General features: G+C 34.2%; 1 protein-coding gene across 2 annotated transcripts in view; it reads right to left on the bottom strand.

Annotated features, from left to right (window-relative positions):
- Positions 1–21,034, bottom strand: part of LOC138325050 (uncharacterized) — a 68,602-nt gene that overhangs the window by 27,427 nt on the left and 20,141 nt on the right. For both annotated transcript variants that reach the window (XM_069270413.1, XM_069270420.1), the window contains exons 5-6: positions 20,872–21,024; positions 19,476–19,712 (exon numbers count right to left, since the gene is read on the bottom strand). In XM_069270413.1, coding sequence (XP_069126514.1) covers positions 19,476–19,712; positions 20,872–21,024 — 390 coding nt within the window. The remainder of the gene's footprint in view (positions 1–19,475; positions 19,713–20,871; positions 21,025–21,034) is intronic.

Below are 21,034 nucleotides of genomic sequence, written 5' to 3'. Positions count from 1 at the left end.
TAGCCTAATTCATTTCAAAACCAGTTAGGACTGAATTGAGAAAGTTGTATTTTCAAAAAAGATGCATGTATGAGACCCAAGTAAAGTGATATTTTAAATGTGTTTTTGTAAGCCATAGCTGTGAAATTTTATTTTATCGCATACCACAGAGGCTTTAATATAAATTCATTCCAGTAAAATAAAACCATAAGACTACATATCAGGTAACTGCAAATTTGATTTTGATTTTTATGTTATCTAAATTTAGTCAATCTCAATGTAAATAAGATCATTTCAGTTTGACAAATTGTAATTGAACATTTGAACAGAATTAGATTGAAGTCTTTTGAGCAAGAAAATAAATTACTGAAAAGTTCCATTAGATTACAGCTGAGAGCATGACAGGGAGACTTCAAGTACAATTTAGTAATTCTTTATGGTATAGATTTAAATTTTGCAGCATAAAACCTGCTTGCTGTTTCTCATGTCTCTTCAGTCAGGCTCATTTAAGGACAAGCCAAAGTACCTGGAGTAAAAGCACAGGGACTTGGCACAAATTTTCAACAAATGATGGACATATATATTTATACTGATGGTTGGAAATTTGTGCTAAGTCCCTGTGAGAAAAACCATCAACTTAGTACATATGGGTTTCAAACTCGCAACCTGGGGATGGATGGCTATGTTTTTGTGTCAGAAAACAGCCTATTCATTTGGCAATTAAGGTCCCTTTAGTTGCTTTAGTATGCAGTGCTTCCGCCTATCTACATTGTGTTTTCACAATTATCTTAGGACATGGGACAAAAACAACAACTGAAACTTTGTTTTGTTTGGCCTAATGATTACGTACAGTATTTCCAACGCCATGGAACAATCACATGGAGACAATAGAAAAATCTATATATCTAAGAGATCTCTTTGCCAGTATAATAGTTCCCTGTGTCATTCGTAAGCATTGCCCTATTCGAATGTCTGAATTATTAAAACCAGAAACCGATTCCACTTGGAAAGGAGACAAAACGTTGCACACCGAGTATTCCATCTTACGTAAGAGTTGTACTAGTGATTTTGGGAGCTGATCAGCCCAGCAGAATTATCTGGCTTGTACTGTGGCAGGGAATCATTCCGTCAAGAGAAACGACACTGGTATATATTGGCTAAAAAGTCATTGTTGTACTTGTACGACATACCTCCCTCTTGTTTTTTGTGCTTTTTTTTTTTTGCTTTTTTTACCATTACGTAACTATAATATTGTAACTGAGTTAGTCATAACTAATATAGAATAAAGACATAACTTTAAATTCATCTATTTATCATTGATTAAAAATCTTTTACTAAAACATACCAATTCAAACTATATGTATGACAGTGAACTAATGTCTTTTTCAAAAAAGTCTTGTTTGTATTAGATCAATAAAATGGCCCCATCATCAATTTAAAGGTCATTTAGGGCCAATCTATTTTACATATCATGGTATTGAAAATTTTATCATTAGTCCCTTACCTCTTAGTCAAGAGGCTTATATGTTGATTACTTCCTAGGTACTGGTCATTTATCAATGGTTTATCTCCTGAAGCTCTGGCTTTATGCCATCAACAACATCTGATGAATTCTCTCAGGACCAAAACAACAAATATATAGGCCTTAAAATGTACAACATAAACAATACCAAAACCACCAATAAAGTCTTATTGCTTAAAGTTACTTGCGACCTCTACACCTAATTGGACCATTTGCATTTGAAGTTATTCTGGATCTGATGTTGTGTCGAAGGGAAGATACAAAATCTAAGAAAACGATTCAGTTGACAATATGAGTTTCTATGGAAGATTAAAGACTTAATGATCAAAGTCTAAAATAATATCTTATCTCTGAATTGCATAATATGTTTTTTATCTTAGGAACAGAAACCATTATTCAGAAGGATAACAAAGCAGCGTTCCTTTGTAAACACTAAGCTCCTGTTGTTAATGAGAGAATGGGTGTCAGAATGATGTGTATGTGTTTTATCCCAACAGTTTCTGTATCATTCATCCCTTCAGGACAGATCCCAGAAATTGGCACAATAATAAACCTTGAATCTTATAAATAAAAAGCAAAAATACAGCTTTGTCGGTCCAGGAGTCTACAGGCATTTCTATATTGCAATTCTCTAACACTGGAACTGACATAAAAACATGGCACCAGAGTCATGGAGAATAGATTTGTAGAGAATACAGCCTGCATTGCAGGACTCTGTTATCAGAATAGGCTGCATGCCTTTTGGCAGATGTTTTCGCCACCACAGATGGCAGTTCACAATCAAGATACTGTTTGTGTCAGTGATGAATGTAATTTGGACAATAAGCAATTCAGTTTTTATCTCCCTTTAAGTGGTATTTTATTAAAAAATAGTCTGTTGTTGACAGGGCTTTTCATTTCCTAAAGCAATTAACGCAGTAAAAGGCTGCAGCAGATGTGTGGAAAGTGAAAGATAAGGTATGCATTATCTTACTGTCAGCTGAACCATTATTCTCCATCAATGCATTATGCTTTTAGAAACACCTCACTCAATGAAACCTATATGTAATCAGGAACACCTTCATCACTGGTTGAAATGTCCCCAGGAACACCTTCATCATTGGTTCAAATGTCCCCAGGAACACCTTCATCATTGGTTCCAATGTCCCTAGGAACACCTTCACCATTGGTTAAAATGTCATCAGGAACACCTTCATCATTGGTTAAAATGTCATCAGGAACACCTTCATCATTGGTTCAAATGTCATCAGGAACACCTTCATCATTGGTTAAAATGTCCCCAGGAACACCTTCATCATTGGTTAAAATGTCCCCAGGAACACCTTCATCATTGGTTGAAATGTCCCCAGGAACACCTTCATCATTGGTTCAAATGTCCCCAGGAACACCTTCATCATTGGTTCAAATGTCATCAGGAACACCTTCATCATTGGTTCAAATGTCATCAGGAACACCTTCATCATTGGTTCAAATGTCCCCAGGAACACCTTCATCATTGGTTCAAATGTCCCCAGGAACACCTTCATCATTGGTTCAAATGTCATCAGGAACACCTTCATCATTGGTTCAAATGTCATCAGGAACACCTTCATCATTGGTTCAAATGTCCCAGGAACACCTTCATCATTGGTTCAAATGTCATCAGGAACACTTTCATCATTGGTTCAAATGTCATCAGGAACACCTTCATCATTGGTTCAAATGTCATCAGAAACACCTTCATCATTGGTTCAAATGTCATCATCATTGGTTCAAATGTCATCAGGAACACCTTCATCATTGGTTCAAATGTCATCAGGAACACCTTCATCATTGGTTAAATGTCCCCAGGAACACCTTCATCATTGGTTAAAATGTCATCAGGAACACCTTCATCATTGGTTAAAATGTCCAGGAACACCTTCATCATTGGTTAAAATGTTCCAGGAACACCTTCATCATTGGTTCAAATGTCCCCAGGAACACCTTCATCATTGGTTCAAATGTCCCCAGGAACACCTTCATCATTGGTTCAAATGTCATCAGGAACACCTTCATCATTGGTTCAAATGTCCCCAGGAACACCTTCATCATTGTTCAAATGTCCCGGAACACTTCATCATTGGTTCAATGTATCAGGAACACCTTCATCATTGGTTAAATGTCCCCAGGAACACCTTCATCATTGGTTCAAATGTCCCCAGGAACACCTTCATCATTGGTTCAAATGTCCCCAGGAACACCTTCATCATTGGTTCAAATGTCCCCAGGAACACCTTCATCACTGGTTCAAATGTCCCCAGGAACACCTTCATCATTGGTTCAAATGTCCCCAGGAACACCTTCATCATTGGTTCAAATGTCATCAGGAACACCTTCATCATTGGTTCAAATGTCCCCAGGAACACCTTCATCATTGGTTCAAATGTCCCCAGGAACACCTTCATCATTGGTTCAAATGTCATCAGGAACACCTTCATCATTGGTTCAAATGTCATCAGGAACACCTTCATCATTGGTTCAAATGTCCCCAGGAACACCTTCATCATTGGTTCAAATGTCATCAGGAACACCTTCATCATTGGTTTAAATGTCATCAGGAACACCTTCATCATTGGTTCAAATGTCCCAGAACACCTTCATCATTGGTTAATGTCATGAACACCTTCATCATTGGTTCAAATGTCATCCAGGAACACCTTCATCATTGGTTCAAATGTCCCCAGGAACACCTTCATCATTGGTTCAAATGTCATCAGGAACACCTTCATCATTGGTTCAAATGTCCCCAAGAACACCTTCATCATTGGTTCAAATGTCCCCAGGAACACCTTCATCATTGGTTTAAATGTCATTAGGAACACCTTCATCATTGGTTCAAATGTCATCAGGAACACCTTCATCATTGGTTCAAATGTCCCCAGGAACACCTTCATCATTGGTTTAAATGTCATTAGGAACACCTTCATCATTTGTTCAAATGTATCCAGGAACACCTTCATCATTGGTTAAAATGTCCCCAGGAACACCTTTATCATTAATTCAAATGTCATCAGGAACATCTTCATCATTGGTTCAAATGTCCCAAAGAACACCTTCATCATTGGTTCAAATGTCCCCCAGGAACACCTTCATCATTGGTTTAAATGTCATTAGGAACACCTTCGTCATTGGTTTAAATGTCATCAGGAACATCTTCATCATTGGTTCAAATGTCATCAGGAACATCTTCATCATCCTGGTTCAAATATCACCAGGAACACCTTCATCATTGGTTCAAATGTCATCAGGAACACCTTCATCACTGGTTCAAATGTCATCAGGAACACCACTCTCATTGGTATAGTACAGATGTATTTTGGAACGCTTCTCTTAGCAGTAGAGTATTAACATTAAACAAAAGCAGTAGAACCTTGGCCACAACAATAGAACATTGGACAAATGCAATTGAATCTTGGCCAAAGGAATAGAACATGGGACAACTGCAATAAGAATCATAGCCACAGTAATAGAACATTGGACAACTGCAGTAGAGCCTTGGCCACAGCAATACAACATTGGACAAATGCAATAGAATCTTAACCAAAGCAATAGAACATGGGACAACTGCAATAAGAATCATAGCCACAGTAATAGAACATTGGACAACTGCAGTAGAATCTTTAAGGTGCAAAACAGTAGAAAACTGGACAACAGCAGTATAAATTGAGACTCACAGTAATATAACATTTAGAGATCCACAGCGAACTTTGAGACCCACAACAGACCATCATGAGACCAACAGCAGTAGAACATTGAGATACACAATAGTAGAATATTGAGACACAACAGTAGAACATTGAGACAAACAACAGTAAAACGTTGAGACACACAAAAGTACAACAATGAGACACACAATAATACAACAATGAGACACACAATAGTACAACAATGAGACACACAATAGTACAACAATGAGACACACAATAGTACAACAATGAGACACACAATAGTACAACAATGAGACACACAATAGTACAACAATGAGACACACAATAATACAACAATGAGACACACAATAGTACAACAATGAGACACACAATAAAACAACAATGAGACACACAATAGTACAACAATGAGACACACAATAGTACAACAATGAGACACACAATAATACAACAATGAGACACACAATAATACAACAATGAGACACACAATAATACAACAATGAGACACACAATAATACAACAATGAGACACACAATAGTACAACAATGAGACACACAATAGTACAACAATGAGACACACAATAATACAACAATGAGACACACAATAAACAATGAGACACACAATAGTACAACAATGAGACACAATAGTACAACAATGAGACACACAATAATACAACAATGAGACACACAATAGTACAACAATGAGACACACAATAGTACAACAATGAGACACACAATAGTACAACAATGAGACACACAATAGTACAACAATGAGACACACAATAGTACAACAATGAGACACACAATAGTACAACAATGAGACACACAATAGTACAACAATGAGACACACAATAATACAACAATGAGACACACAATAGTACAACAATGAGACACACAATAGTACAACAATGAGACACACAATAGTACAACAATGAGACACACAATAGTACAACAATGAGACACACAATAGTACAACAATGAGACACACAATAGTAGTACAACAATGAGACACACAATAGTACAACAATGAGACACACAATAGTACAGCAATGAGACACACAATGAATTTGGAGTACAACAATAGTAGAACATTGAGACCAAGATAAATAGAACATTAAAGCATCCTAGTATTTCGCTTGCTAATGTTCCACTACTAGCTGAACACTTCACAGAAAACCACAACTGACATGTTTATGTCGTTCTGTCATGTTCACTAGTTTGCCAAACTTATCACTTCGCTTTGAATTTATATTTCTTTTTTCCCCTTTGGTTTCTACGAAGCCAATTCTGGAGCAGTGTTGGAGATTTAATTGCAGAGGAAAATTATCAAATTTCTGAAGTCTGTGTTTGATTTATGTAGAACTATTATATAGCTTGTAGAAATTGTCTGTTTGCCATCAGATGCTGGAAGAGGAAGAAGCATTGTACATGTATATTGGAATAGTCTATATTGTGAAGCTCAAAGGCTGTTTTTGTATCTAGTGCATTGTCATTGTAATAAATATTTAGGGTTGTTTCCTCTTAATGTTTTATTACTCACTACTATCTTTATGGAGAAAGAATGCTTTCGATTGGAGGAAAACCTGACTACCAAGAGCAAAATCACAAAACTATGGATATATATATATATATATATTACAATGGTTATATCTACACAGAAAATAATGTGATATGTATTTATGACCTTAAATGCCTCAAATTGTCAATCCTTCTTCAATACTGATGCAGCTTTGTCTTTGTAGTTATTATAACTGAATTGAAGGTTTAGTTTCATCAATGAAACTGAAATTTCTTTGGAGATTTATTATTTACAATGTAAATAACAGTAGATACATGCTGGTCTAATTGTATTTTAGGTTTTGTGATACTGGTTCTGTTCAGGTGTGATATTTAACAATATCTCTAAACTAGAACATTAGTATTGTAAAAAAGAGCGATGTACTCAAGATGATTGACATTTACCAATATGGCTGAAATTTGATCACATTCAGACTTACTCAGTTACCAATCCAACCACTTAGAATTTCTTAATATAAACATGTAAATCTTTCTTCACAATTTAAAAACAAAAATTTTACCTGCCACCTAAGAAGCATATTCTGGTATCAAATAAAACAGAAACTCCTGAAGCTGCGTCACTACTCTCATATCTTTCATTCTGGAACAACAAGCAATGTGTATCATGCAAGCGAAGAAAAATATAACAAATTGTTTCCTAGTCTTTAAATGTGTTTCTCCACATAAGAGGTGCAAATTGGTATGGTGCAGGGGAAGATAGAAAAAAACCGACAGTGAACGTATAATCCAATTGCATCATCCCATCATTTATATCAACAGCTCCACCCTAGTGCTCCATCTTCTTCCAGCAATTACATGCAGTAACTCTCACATTCACACTGTGAGGCGCATTAACTCAAGAACCAACCCAACACATTGTCCATATATTATTTTCTCTGACTTTAAAACGTCTGTGGCTTTACAGATCTATCAAGACTGGTTTACCCCCCAAAAAACAACAATTCCTATAATCTAATTCAGGAAAATTGATCTCTGTCTGTTTTTATATAACACTTTATGGTTTTATATTCATACCCTTGCGGTATGGCCCTTCAGAAATTTCTAGTGCGAGCAATTGAATCTCTAAATATCTATGCACTACACAAAAAAGAAAAAAATTGTTTGAAGCTTTTAAAAGTTGTTTTTCTATGGAATTAAAAAGCTTTTTACAGCAGGAACAAGTATTAAAAGTGAAGACGGCACCCCAGAAGATGTTTTTAAAAGTCATGAAGGATATAAGTGTGGAGAAAGTCTTTAATGCGAGTTGAAATAAGATCTAATAGAATTTAGATTTGAAATTTTCACGGTTTCAAGAGATTTAACCAAATTTAAGTCCAATTCGAGCTGCTGACACTAGATAAAGATTCAATGAGGGGCACTAGCACAGAGAAAATCAAACCAGTTTCATCACACAATTAGGAAATCTAATCATCTGTGTTTCCTCGCCAACAGTTTGTAAATAGATTCACAATGAATTGGTGTCTCTCAATTTCCAATTATAACCAGTCCCGAAACAACTTACGAGGTCTCCACACCACTGTTTCCCATACTTATCCTTTGTACAGAATTGAAGAGCATTGGATTGTAGTATTTTCAATACAACTGTAGCATGAGAGTGAAATTTAACGTTGGACAGAGTCCCTCACATAGCTTCAAACCTCAAATTAATTTTAGTAATCGTTAAAAGCCAGTTTCAAAATTAATGATGCAAACTTTGATGTAAAAGTGTCTTGATGCCAAGACCAATTTTCTGTCCTGTAATAAATAATTAAACAACAGAAGATTTTTAGCAACCACCTCTGTTCAACAACCACCTGCTTAATAAGACCAATTTATCGGAGTTCCGACTGACTAATTTCAACACATTTTGACCTGTGTATAAAGACCATTCCACTTGAATGACCAATTTCTTTTTGTCCCCAAAGTTAAACTGTATTGAAAATCAGAAGCCTTGACATTTTTTTCTCAAAAATCTAATTAGCTTTTCCTTTCAGAATGAATGAACAGTAGACAGGCAGACGACACTTTTTGTATAGACTTGGAGGACGACCTTGACTATCGAACTCTCTCCAGTCTAGTGGACAAATGACATACTCCTCTGACAGTCACCATGGAAAGTTCCATAATCAAACTTCTGATTTGGAGCTGTTTTACACAATGATTACCTTCTTCCTCCATTACTTCCATCTTCCCTAACTCGTTCACCCCTGGAAATGAATAATGAACTGTTCCTGCTTTGAATCAGAAGAGTTCAAATGTGTCGTCAGGGGTAAATGATTGGACCATATCAAACCTAATTTAGTCTGTTCTCCAGAAGAGACACCTAAATAGTCAACTGGGATATTTTTTTTTTTATTCCATTCTGATTTTTTAACACAATGTTTTTGCATTGTTTTTTTATTGAGGAATTTTATATATAAAATAAATTTTGCTTGATAATCATACAAAAATATTTTGAAGTATACCATAGCTTCAAAAATCCAAAGAAACTGTTGAACTTACAATGTTTTTTTGTTTTTTTTTTTGTAGATTTTTGTTAGATTTTCTTTTAATAATGTAGAATATGAATACATGCCTTAATCTGGCATTTGGAAAAAATAAAAATATAAATTCATCTTTTATGGCCCCAGTTTTAATGTTTTTAAGATACAGTAAACTGAAAAGTGTTTCAAAGGTTTACAATGATGCATGTTCACAAGTAAATAAAAATAGTATTATCAAGTATTGATATTATCATACATATTACATATTAGTTTTATGCTCAGGAAGAAAGAGGAATAATGGAGTGATATACTGCCTATCAGTTTATTCAAGACGTTTATCATTTGCTCCGCATGCGGTGCTGTCTCCAAGATTCATATCTAATTGATATTTATTTCCTTCATCCAAAGAAATTTCATTTTAGCACATGGTATAAACATGAACTTGTCCGATTTCAAATATATTATTATCTCAAGTGCATGAACAGCTGTATATGACCTACAGACATGGTGCAAACGTTTAAACAACAAATTGATAGCACTACCAATAGTGCTACAGACAGACGTGTAGAAATCCGATATTGTCAGCATATCAAAATAAGCAAATTCTTGCTGAAGGTCAAAGGACGTATGTTTCATGCCAATCAAGAAATTCTAGTCAGAAATAATATTACGATCGTGCAGCAATTCTGTGAATACAAATGTGGCTCTGGCATTTTCATGATCTACTACAAATATCAATTGAAATAGAAGCCATTACAAAAGTACATATTCTAAAGCCCCGCCGGGAGAGGTTTTGGCAGTCAGGGGCTGTTTGAAGAAAGAGCGTTATTGAGTTATCATAACTGTCGGTTTTCTAACAACAGGAAATCACAATGAACAATACATCACATGATTTATCTAATTATCTTGATTCAAAGAGCTACTACATCAAATTCATGTTGAGAGGCTTCACTTCCTCCTGTCATGGTCAAACGACTCAAAGTCAAGCTTCTATTGGGGCAGAATAAACAAACAGATAAATCCTATTTATGTCAAACTCATCAATGTCAAAACAATATATGTCAAACAAATCGAGGTCATATTGATCCAAGGTCACGGGTCACATTGGTCAAGGTCACATCAATCAAGGTGATAAAGACTAATCCAATAAATGCCACAACATCCAAGATGAAATTTTAGGTCAAGTCAATTAAGGTCAAATTGATTGAGGTCAAACCAATCAAAATTCTAGATCTTCCCAATTAATTAAATTTTAAGGTAAAATTAAAAATAAAATTAACACAGAATTATAATCAAAGTCGACCCAAACCAGCAAGGGTCAACTAAATAATGATCAAGTAAAAAGAATAAAGATCAACATAGCAAGATTTTATCAAACATGTTCATTATTATCAAGGTCAGAGTCAATGTCAACCTAAACAAGGTCAAATCAATCAGTCAATAACAAACAAACAATAGCCAAATAAATCAAAAGCCTAGGATACAAATATTAGACATTATAAAATAATACATGTAATATCGGTATTGATAAATTCTACCATTTGCATTCTCCAGTGGTCTTTAGCTGAAGAAGTCTGAATTATTCAGTACAGAATAAATAACATCGGGGACAAAATATGTAACCTGAAGATGCATTTGGACACTTCCAATTGAAATGCTGGAATAGTTCATTTAACTTTCAGGAAGGAATCAGTGAACATTATTACTTATAGTAGATATTCCTTTATATCAAGTACTTTGATTTTTACATGACAGATTGTTGATGCCATCAGTGTGTAAAGAATGAGCAGCTTTTAACAATTTGTTGCCTTCAATCCTTTTTCTGTTAACAAGTTGACCTTATTTTCACAAAACTTAATCTACTATCAATGTGCCATTCAAATCTGTCTAAACACACCTAAAACAAAAATGTATTTTTTAGTGTTCAAAAGATACCTGAATCCCACTGCCAGTAAAAATGATTAGTTCCAAATGTGATGTTTATTTTACACCCAAGTGACCTTAATCAACAGTCATCATACTTGTGAAACTTAAGGTTTAAGAAATTCATTGCCTTCACGCTGCCTCCATAAATGTCCAAATGTGAAAGACATCAAGTACTGATATATATATTGCAACAATTGCAATCAAGTCATATTGTAATCTTGGCTGCAGAATTTATTGAATTTATGGAGATTTATGGTAAAATACTTGGTAAACAGTGGAGAAGATTACCATTTTTGATCCAATAAGGGCGCAGGGCGGTTAAAAAAATGAAAAGGCAATCAAATTTTAGGTATTATTTTAATTTTGTCTGCAGAAGCGCTTGATATTTATGTCTGATAATATACTTGGAAAAGGGTACCATATTCGACCCCATAAGGGCTCAGGGCAGTTTCATAGGACCAAATTTTGGGCAAATCTTTCACAAGATTATTGCACAAGAGTAGAAGATTACCAAAGTGTGATTGAAAATTCAAACTTTTAGTAATACAAGAGCACTACAATGAAGACATTCTGCAGCTGACAAAATTCCTCAATGATCCAGATATGGCATTTACATGTACTTTGTTTGGTTTTCAAAATTATTCTTAGACTTTATTTTGTTCAAAATCCTATTAACAGAAAGTCTATGTAAAAATTAGCCTATGTGAGACTATTTGTTTCATTGCGATGATTGATTGCCTACTCTGTAATATGCCATTGTGAGTGTGTGTTTTTTTTAATGTGGTACATATTTGTGCTTGCCCAAACTGCCTAATATAGTACATAGTAAAATTTGTTTTGCATGGACATCTTATACCAGTATATCATATAGCTATAACAACCTTTTGATAATGTTCCAGATTTCAATGATGGTTGAAACCTACAGTAGCAGAGAAAAATCTCCATATTTGGATCGGTACTTGACAACTAATCCAAAATGACATCGTTTTGGAGAGCTTTTCATGAATGTCAGACACCTTAACTACTTAGCCACAGTGATCTCATGAGTGCCTCAGAGACTGCAACAGGGAAATGGAACTTTACAAGAACATTTATGGTAGGAAAAGCATGCAAGTTCGTGACAAATAAATCGTCATATTTTCTGGCCCCACTCGGAGACATTGAGGAAATTACGCTCAGACAGTATAATTGATTGATTATTTGAAGACTTATTGAAAACTCGTGTTTGGTCGCAATCTGTCGTGTTTACTTTGTCCTTAGTCATTTTGTCGTTATTATGTAAAGACATCGACGATGGATCAATGAGTGTTCAGCCCACTAATACTACAGTGACACGTCAGTACTAAGAGAGTTAGGTTTTCTGACTTCAAATCCTGGCCATTTCTCAAACATAAATGAAATTTGTATCAAAACAGGCTTTTAACTTTTCTTCGTTGTTACATTTACGCTTTTCTGTGCAAACCGTGGTGATTTCTTTATCAAACAAAGATGAAAATATCGAAATAGGCTTTGACTTTTCTTCTGTTGTCAGGTTTAATTCAATAATTTTCTATACAAACCCTGATAATTTCTTTCTTAAACTTATATATCAAGCTGAAATCGAAAAAGACTGGATCAATATTTGTTAAATTTAAATTTTCTCTACAAACCTTAACCATCTCTTTCCCAATCATATATCAAACTTTAATTATCTTATCTTCAGAAACAAACTTCAATACTCTTTGATTGAAATTCCCAAATATCCACTGCTACCCTGAGTGGGAGTAGAACTAGTGGGGAAATATAAGGCACTCTAACCAATAAGCCACTAGTATAGGTCTATCCCGACGATGAACTTAAATAGATGGTTCCATAGAAAATTACTACCTAGCTTTGGTACAAAGATTAAAATATGACAAACTCTTCTCCAAAGTTCAAGAAATACTGGACTGTACAGTAACACCTGCCTTATCAATCACCTCTGTATAACGACCACCTCCTTAACGAGACCACTTGTTTGGTGTCCAAAATAACCAATTTGACCTGTGTATAAAGACCTCCACTTGGCTATATAAAGACCATTTTTCTTTCCTTAAATATGGTAGTCTTTATAGAATTTTGCCTGAACATAGATTATAACATTGTTTGAATTCATGAAACTACTTTATTTTTTCCAAGCAAAGGATTTTAGAAGCAAAATAGAAATGAGGGATATGACTGCTAAGCAATTTTGTAGTTAGTTCTGTTGCCAATTCCTGCAGTAAGTTTTACAATGCTATTTCAAACCATTGTGTATTGATTTCTAAAGTGGTCAGGGAAGGGATCTGAAATATGATATATATCAACGAAGAACAATGGTATATATTTTATACACTAGCTGTTATCTCGATATGGGTTAAATAAGACATTAAAGCAATCCAACTCAGCAATATATTTCCTTTGCCACTCCACTCCATAAAGGCATATATGTACATCTGCAACCCTGAAATTTTGTCCTTCATGGCTATACCAATGTCAATAAATCCAATAATAAATAACCATTAAAGTTATACAACGTTCTATCTTTGTCTGAATCTACACTCAACAAATAGCAGAGCGAGGAGGTAAAAGGCCTATATAGGTTTTTATGTTGAGATCTGCTAACACTCGCAAAAAGATAAAACTTTCCAGAGATACAGAGGCTGAGTGGTCAGGAATCTTCCTTGCCGTTTTGATCCCCTGTCCGGTCTTGCCTTTATCGTCCATGTCAGCACTGACTGTCCTCGGCCATAAGCTGTTAGATTTGTTATCGTCTTATGAATATTTTTACAAATTGGCCGATTGTTATAGCGATATATGTTGATATTAACGCCTAATTTGTTTTAGGTGTATGTCATTGATTACAATGTATGCTAACTTCACGGCTGTTGACATATGTCGTCTATGACTCTGAGGTTCTGCTGTACATGTCCTGCCAGTGGCAAGATCTTTATTGTTCGACCAGTAACAATAACATCAATAACACACAGGATACTGACACAGACAAACACGGAAGGGAGGAAAAGAGCCTTAACAGCCAAGCCGACATTTTAGAACATATAACTTCTGCAATGTATGGAGGATTGAGAGAAATTATTGCTCTTATATCAACTCGATGAAATATTATTAGAGAATTAAGACAGACCATATTTGAGGTTTTAAACTTGTGTCTGCATCAATTTGTATACATGAAAATAAAATACGTTTGAATCAAATAAATATTACTGACCACAATGAATGTCATACCAAAGTATATCTTGAACACAATCAATTTTTTGTTGAATGAATATGGTTTTTGCAAAAAAGCTGTTTTATCTTTTGAAATGGGAATTTGTAATGATGTATTGTGACGGCAAATCAAAATCACAAGTTTATCAACTTAGCATTTCAAAACAAAATCACCATTGTCATATCTCAATTTATCAACCATCGTGTAAAAGGAACTTTTGTTACAGGAATTACGGTACTCATTATAGATACCCTATTTGTACAAATACAAGTGTTACTAAAATCATCAACCTTGTACATCAATATCCCTATATACATCAACATTTAATAACTCAGAAAGGACAGAGATGATGAACTGGACCTAATGGTCAACAGGCTGACCACTTGACCTTTGGTAGGCTTGTCCCAAGTGTCCACTTTTGATTGACCTTTGTCCATAGGGTTCAATAGAGAAGGTTTGATGCTGGTATCTCTATATGGATCTGTTTGTTTGTATGTGTGTTTACATGTACATGAATTGTAAATAGAATTAATTAATGAGAAATATTCTAGCTTTATTCATTTTGAATCAAAATTTGATGTTTACCCGACATCATATGACTGTGATGTGAATTTATTTATAACTCTTTTCAAGATACATGTGACTCTTACATTAGCATACAAAAATTGAAATTATTTCTTTTTCTTAAAAAATCAAATTCAATTATTCAATTGTGTCTAAAACTTATCTTCAATATTTCTGAAATTCTGGGGCAACCTCCATTCTATTGCATATTAATCTGAAGGATTCTGATTTCAGAATATGAAATACATTTAGGGCATCATGAATTACAAGCTGTCACGTCAATTTCTCCTATTAAACATGATACCTTCCTAAAAGAATATTCATTACACATACAGTCTTTTTATTTCTTCATGTAAGTGTACATGATCTATTCCAATTATTTCATCAAGTTATATATAACACCAAAACAGATGTGCAGCAGATAACTATAGGTATGTATTACTAGAATCAAACGTCAATATGGAGATTTTGAGATTCTAAAAACGATTTGGGCCGAGTGCAATTAGTCCCACCTTCCAGTGATGGTAATGACAGAAAATTACGTCAATATATGCCTTTTTGTTCGTCTGAGTAGAGGAGACTTAAGTCAACAGTAAATTGTACTTTTCTACCAACATCTTTCTGGTATCTCGAAAGTAGTGCATTCTAACTATAATATCATTGTAATTTTTCCCACAAGCAGCCGATAAATTGTAGATGAACCATTATTTGAGGATTCAATTTCTATGGTTGCTGTAATTATACTCACAGTAAAACCACGATGATTATACTGAATGTAAAAATGAATTGTCATTGAAAGCCAAATCTAATCAATATGAGAGCTAATTAGTAACGTCTTAATCATTTAAACACATCTGCATTTTCATGAAGAAGACAATATATCCCAATATTCATGGGGAAACCGTTGTATCCTCCTATCAAAATTCTGTAATTTCTATAACAACAGAGGAATACCAGCAGTAAAGATACCTTTTCAAAATATAAAACTTGTGTTATATGTATTTTGTGTTAGATTAAAAACTCCATTCCAACTGTAAATTGTTCCAACAAACACATGCCTAGTTCTAGTGACATTTTAATGATGATTAAACATGCAATTTAAAGCCGTCACATTCGTGAGTACATGCGATCGATGAAAATTCTTTTGGCTTCCTCATTTGTTGTTACAGTTGTAGTCTACTGTCTCTCTGCCTGTTCAAAAATGTCAAAAGTTGATGTAGAGCTTTTTTCTTCTTCTTTTAATTCCTCCTTTTTCAAAAATTTGGTTTTGATGTCCAATTTTAGCAAACCAAAAAGTACACTTAACCTTGTTTGTCTCAAAATTTGTAATCATAGAGGTAATAAATGATAAATAATGTGCATTATCCAAATTATGTGCATTATCCAAATATGTTGCTTTTACAAATAGTAATAACAGAATTTTTTTAAATCAATGCAGTTTAGCACCCAAAATTGGCTAATCAATGCAAAAGGTCATCCGAGTATAACCTTGATAGCAATGACCTTCACCTGTTCAACAGGGCAGCAACAAAGTTATGAAAAGATGATTACATTCACCCCTCAAGACAACATTTGAACTATCCCAATTCAAACACAAGAACAGTTCATTATGAAATTTTAGGGGTGAAAAGGTTTAAGCCATACTTAGATGTTACTGAGGACAACATTGTTCATGCCCATATACTGTTAACAAAATTATTTTCGCAGCAACTTATTTTCGCGATTTTCTGCCAGAGGACTTATTCGCGACAAAGTAATTTTGTGACACTCTTGTATGTTTGGAACAATTTCATGTTTTAATGCTTTTAGCGAGTCTTTAACGAGAAAATGAACAACATAAACAGCTAGTGATTAATGTGTTTTTATTCAGCTACAAGGCAAAATAATATGAAATGCTAAATACAAACATGGGTCGAATGAACAATTCCAGAATACAAGATTATAAAATCATATCAAATATATTAGGTTATTTTTAAATTCAAAAAAGGAAATATCAAAATCAATTTGGGTAAAACTGGAATGGTTCAATAAAACTGTTTGTACTTGACAAAAAAGAAGACATAAATTTGACAAAAATATTTCCAATGCAGTTCTATATATACATGTACAAATTACACATGAAATATGTCGTTACATATTACATTACATGATAAAGATCGTACACAAAAAACAACATTCTTGTTTAATATTTCATCACAGAATAACTTTCAGCAAGCAAGATACCGATTTGGTTTGATTAAAACTTATTTCATTTTAGTCAGTATACTCAAGAGAGAATTGAATTGCTTCTCATGATAGATAAATTCCAGCTTGCATGACCAATCTTGTTAAAGTTGTGATCAAGTATTGATCATGATGACACAGTAAAAACTGATTATTTTTCCAATTAAGATGGAGAAAGAGAATTTCTCATATTGCTGTAAATTGTGTGAAAAAAGGTCAACGTGCATTTAACACTTTGGTTCGGATGATATAAAGATACACTCAGTACAAATATTTATTATATCTTAGTCAATATTTATGATATATGGTTTGGTTTCTTTAACTCATATATCTACCTGGTTTTAAGATGTTACCAGAACAATAAAGCACATATTAGAAAAGCAATTTATGTATACGTGTAGTTATAAATGTTACATAGCTACAAAAATAATCAAAGTTGAATAAAGATTACATATATATATGTACATGTTTAACAAAAATGTTGGAAGTAAATTTATTGCAAAGACAACATATTGGCATTAGAACTTGGGTGAAGCGAGTCACAAATTTCATCATGCACATGGATGAACGGCCGTAGAGGGCCAACTTTGTATGATGTCATTGATCAATATCAAATTATCTACGAAATTACGAAACAAACTTTGATAGTAATCCCATCAGAACAATGCTCGTAACAGGTGACCAATACCTAATTTGATTGACCACCTCAAAATACCTTCAGATAAGAAAGTTTCTAATTGGGATTTATTGCCACATATTCAGTCACCCTTATGTATCCACACAGGTTAACAATCAAAACTTTTTTCGATGATGCATTGTTTTATCAAGATTCATAATTAGTGCAAGCTCTGTTTCCCATGAAGTATTTTCCAAACAACCCATACAATCACATAACATCCCCATATCAACCATGCACATGACAAAAAGATTACAAGTGAGCATGCCTTAGTGTGGATTAGAGCAAATGGGGCCCAAAGCCTTGACCTAAAATTGAGTTATTGCATGGGCTCAAAACCTGCATTGGTTTTACATATGGCTTCATTTGATTCGAAAAGAGGGCCCAATAACTGTCCCATGTTTCTGTTTTTTACATGTCTTCATTTGATTTAGGAAATACTTTGTAGGGCCCAATATTTGGCCCAAGTTTTAGTTTTGTGCAAGCCTTCATTTGATCAAGAAAATAGGGCCCAGTATTTGGCCCCATATTCTGTTTTGTGCAAGCCTTCATTTGATCTAGAAAAGAGGGCCCAATATTTGGCCCCTGTTTTTGTTTTGTACATGTCTTCATTTGATATAGGAAATATTTTGTAGGGCCCAATATTTGGCCCAAGTTTCTGTTTTGTGCAAGCCTTCATTTGATAAAGGAAATAGGGCCCAGTATTTGGCCCAAGTTTCTGTTTTGTGCATGTCTTCATTTGATCTAGAAAAGAGGGCCCAGCATTTGGTCCAAGTTTCTGATTTGTGCATGCATCCATATAATCTAGAAAAGAGGGTCAATAAATGGCCCAAGTTTCTGTTTTGGGTATGCTTTCAGTTGATCAAGAGAAGAGGGCCCAACACATTTTGTGTAATATCCAATGTCAACTTGTAAGCCCAATGTTTTTCAGAAGTCTTGCGCCCCATATTCACAAATATCACACCTAAAATATAACTGCTGTATCCTAGCCATTCTACTTACAGAAATTCTATCTACTGAGATACAATACCTCGAAAGAAACAAGCTAATGGGAGATACACTTCACAAGATTGTATTTATGATGATGAATGTTAATCTCAATAATTACAACATACTCAAACCATTCAATGTCAATACAAAATTTAATGTTGTTTCTTAAAAAAAAGATCCCTGGTGTCAAATTCAGATGTTTTTTTGGAGATGTCTTTGGGCTTTTATATATTTCCATCCTTTTCTTTCAGGACATAAATAAGTATTTAGTTCTATTATTTTCAACGATTCTCAGATTTTTGCTCACTCAAACATTTCTAAAGGAAATGCCTTTTAAAACTTGGTACATTCCATCGTATGCATGTTACAACATCATATATACAAGTAGCATACAAGATATGAAAGCTGTGTGCTTCTTCCTGATATGATTTTTATTGATTTTTGGTTTTATTGATGGTGACAATTTTTTAAACAGGAATCAGTGGGTTATTGTATATTTGATCTCAAAGTTAAATTACTTTTCCAAACTTGATGGAACAATTACAATACAATCAGGAAGCTACACACAGTCTAGTTAACAATGACATGGTGCTAAATACATAAAAATACTGTCTATTCATTCTCATCAATGAAATCAGCACTACCTGCACCAGCATTCTTTCGGTTCTGGCGGCGCCTCTGTTTGCGTTGCTTCTTGTTTTCCTTCTTTGTCTTCCTCTTCATTTTCTTTTCGTGCTTTCGGCATGGGACTGATACTTCCTTTGTGGGTGGACAAAGCGTTTCGTCCTGATTCGTTTTCAAGGTTAGGACACGTGTGGCACTTCCTCCAGGACAGGCAGAGGTGTCCCATTCGGAACTCGACTTATCGTACTTACATCTGACTGCAAGAAAGGAACAAAATCAATCATTCATATTGTTTGGGGAATCATCTTTACACAAAAATTTCATTAATGAATGTATTTTACATGAAAGGCTCTGAATCATTACTAATCTTGCTGCTATCTGTTTGACCTTGACCTTTATTAGTGGTAATGGTGTTGTAATTTAACTTCTATTATATCAACCTTTTTTACACATAGAAACGTTTAAAAGACAAAAACCCTTGCCCCTTCTGTAAATCAATTTTCTTTCACTTGCGATTTACTTTCGCGATTTTCACGAATTTCACCATAAAAGTAAATTCGCAAAAGATTATCTCTGTAAATTAACTTCTACATATCTTATATTAATATAAAATTAGGATTCCACTTTTAAATTTTGTTAATGTGTTTCTTTTTTTTTCATGGACATTTTTTATTAGTTTTCATCATAAAAATGCATGTCACAGAATAATAATAATAATACAGTACATACAACTGACAACTATCATTGGTACATTAGAATTTATATTCTTGTAGCTATGACACGAAAGAACTAAAGATTTATTTTGGTCAAAGATCAACTATTTATGTCAAGGCATTAGGAAAATACATGATGTTTAATTAGCATTGCTTATTTCTTGAGCTTCTAATGAAATATTTCAAAATTATGGAAACTTAAACCTTGTAAACTTATGAATATTAATCTTTACAGATTGGGTTTGAAATAGAAATTGTGAAATCTAATAACCACAAAAGAAACTTTGGATGTGATGCACATTTGCCATTCTATAATATAAGCCCTTGGCCTCCTCCTTTTGATATCCTCCAAACTCAATGTTATGAGGAGCAGAACTAAACATTCATTAATCAAGGTAAGTCTCAGCCATGGATGAAATCCTGTAGAGTTACTCACGAGAGTACTACAAACCAACATTTTGTCATGGCAACTTAATTTTGCATTTTTATGCTTAACAACTTTTTCAATCTAATTCCACTATTTAGACTTGTGTGGTTCTAATGTAAATATGTTACAGGCATTTTCACGATTTTAGTTGTGCCCTTAATACGCAAAATTTAACTTCATTCTACAATAAGTTTACAGTACAATATATGCTTGATATACCAAATGTGAGTTAAGATCATACTGTAGAGTAAAAACATTGCTATCTATTGTACTTACCCTTATTCTTCATTTTCTTGCATGCCTTTGTTTTGTTCTTTGGTGGACACATTGGGTCTTGTCCAGGGAGGAGAGGGAAGCTGATTACCATCGTGTTTGTTTCTGTATTACAGTCCCCGATCACACGTTCACCATACTGACAGTTCAACTTCACTGTAACAGA

Source organism: Argopecten irradians, chromosome 1 (assembly GCF_041381155.1).
Source record: "Argopecten irradians isolate NY chromosome 1, Ai_NY, whole genome shotgun sequence".
Taxonomy (NCBI): Eukaryota; Metazoa; Mollusca; class Bivalvia; order Pectinida; family Pectinidae; genus Argopecten; species Argopecten irradians.
This window is presented reverse-complemented; position numbering and strand designations above follow the sequence as displayed.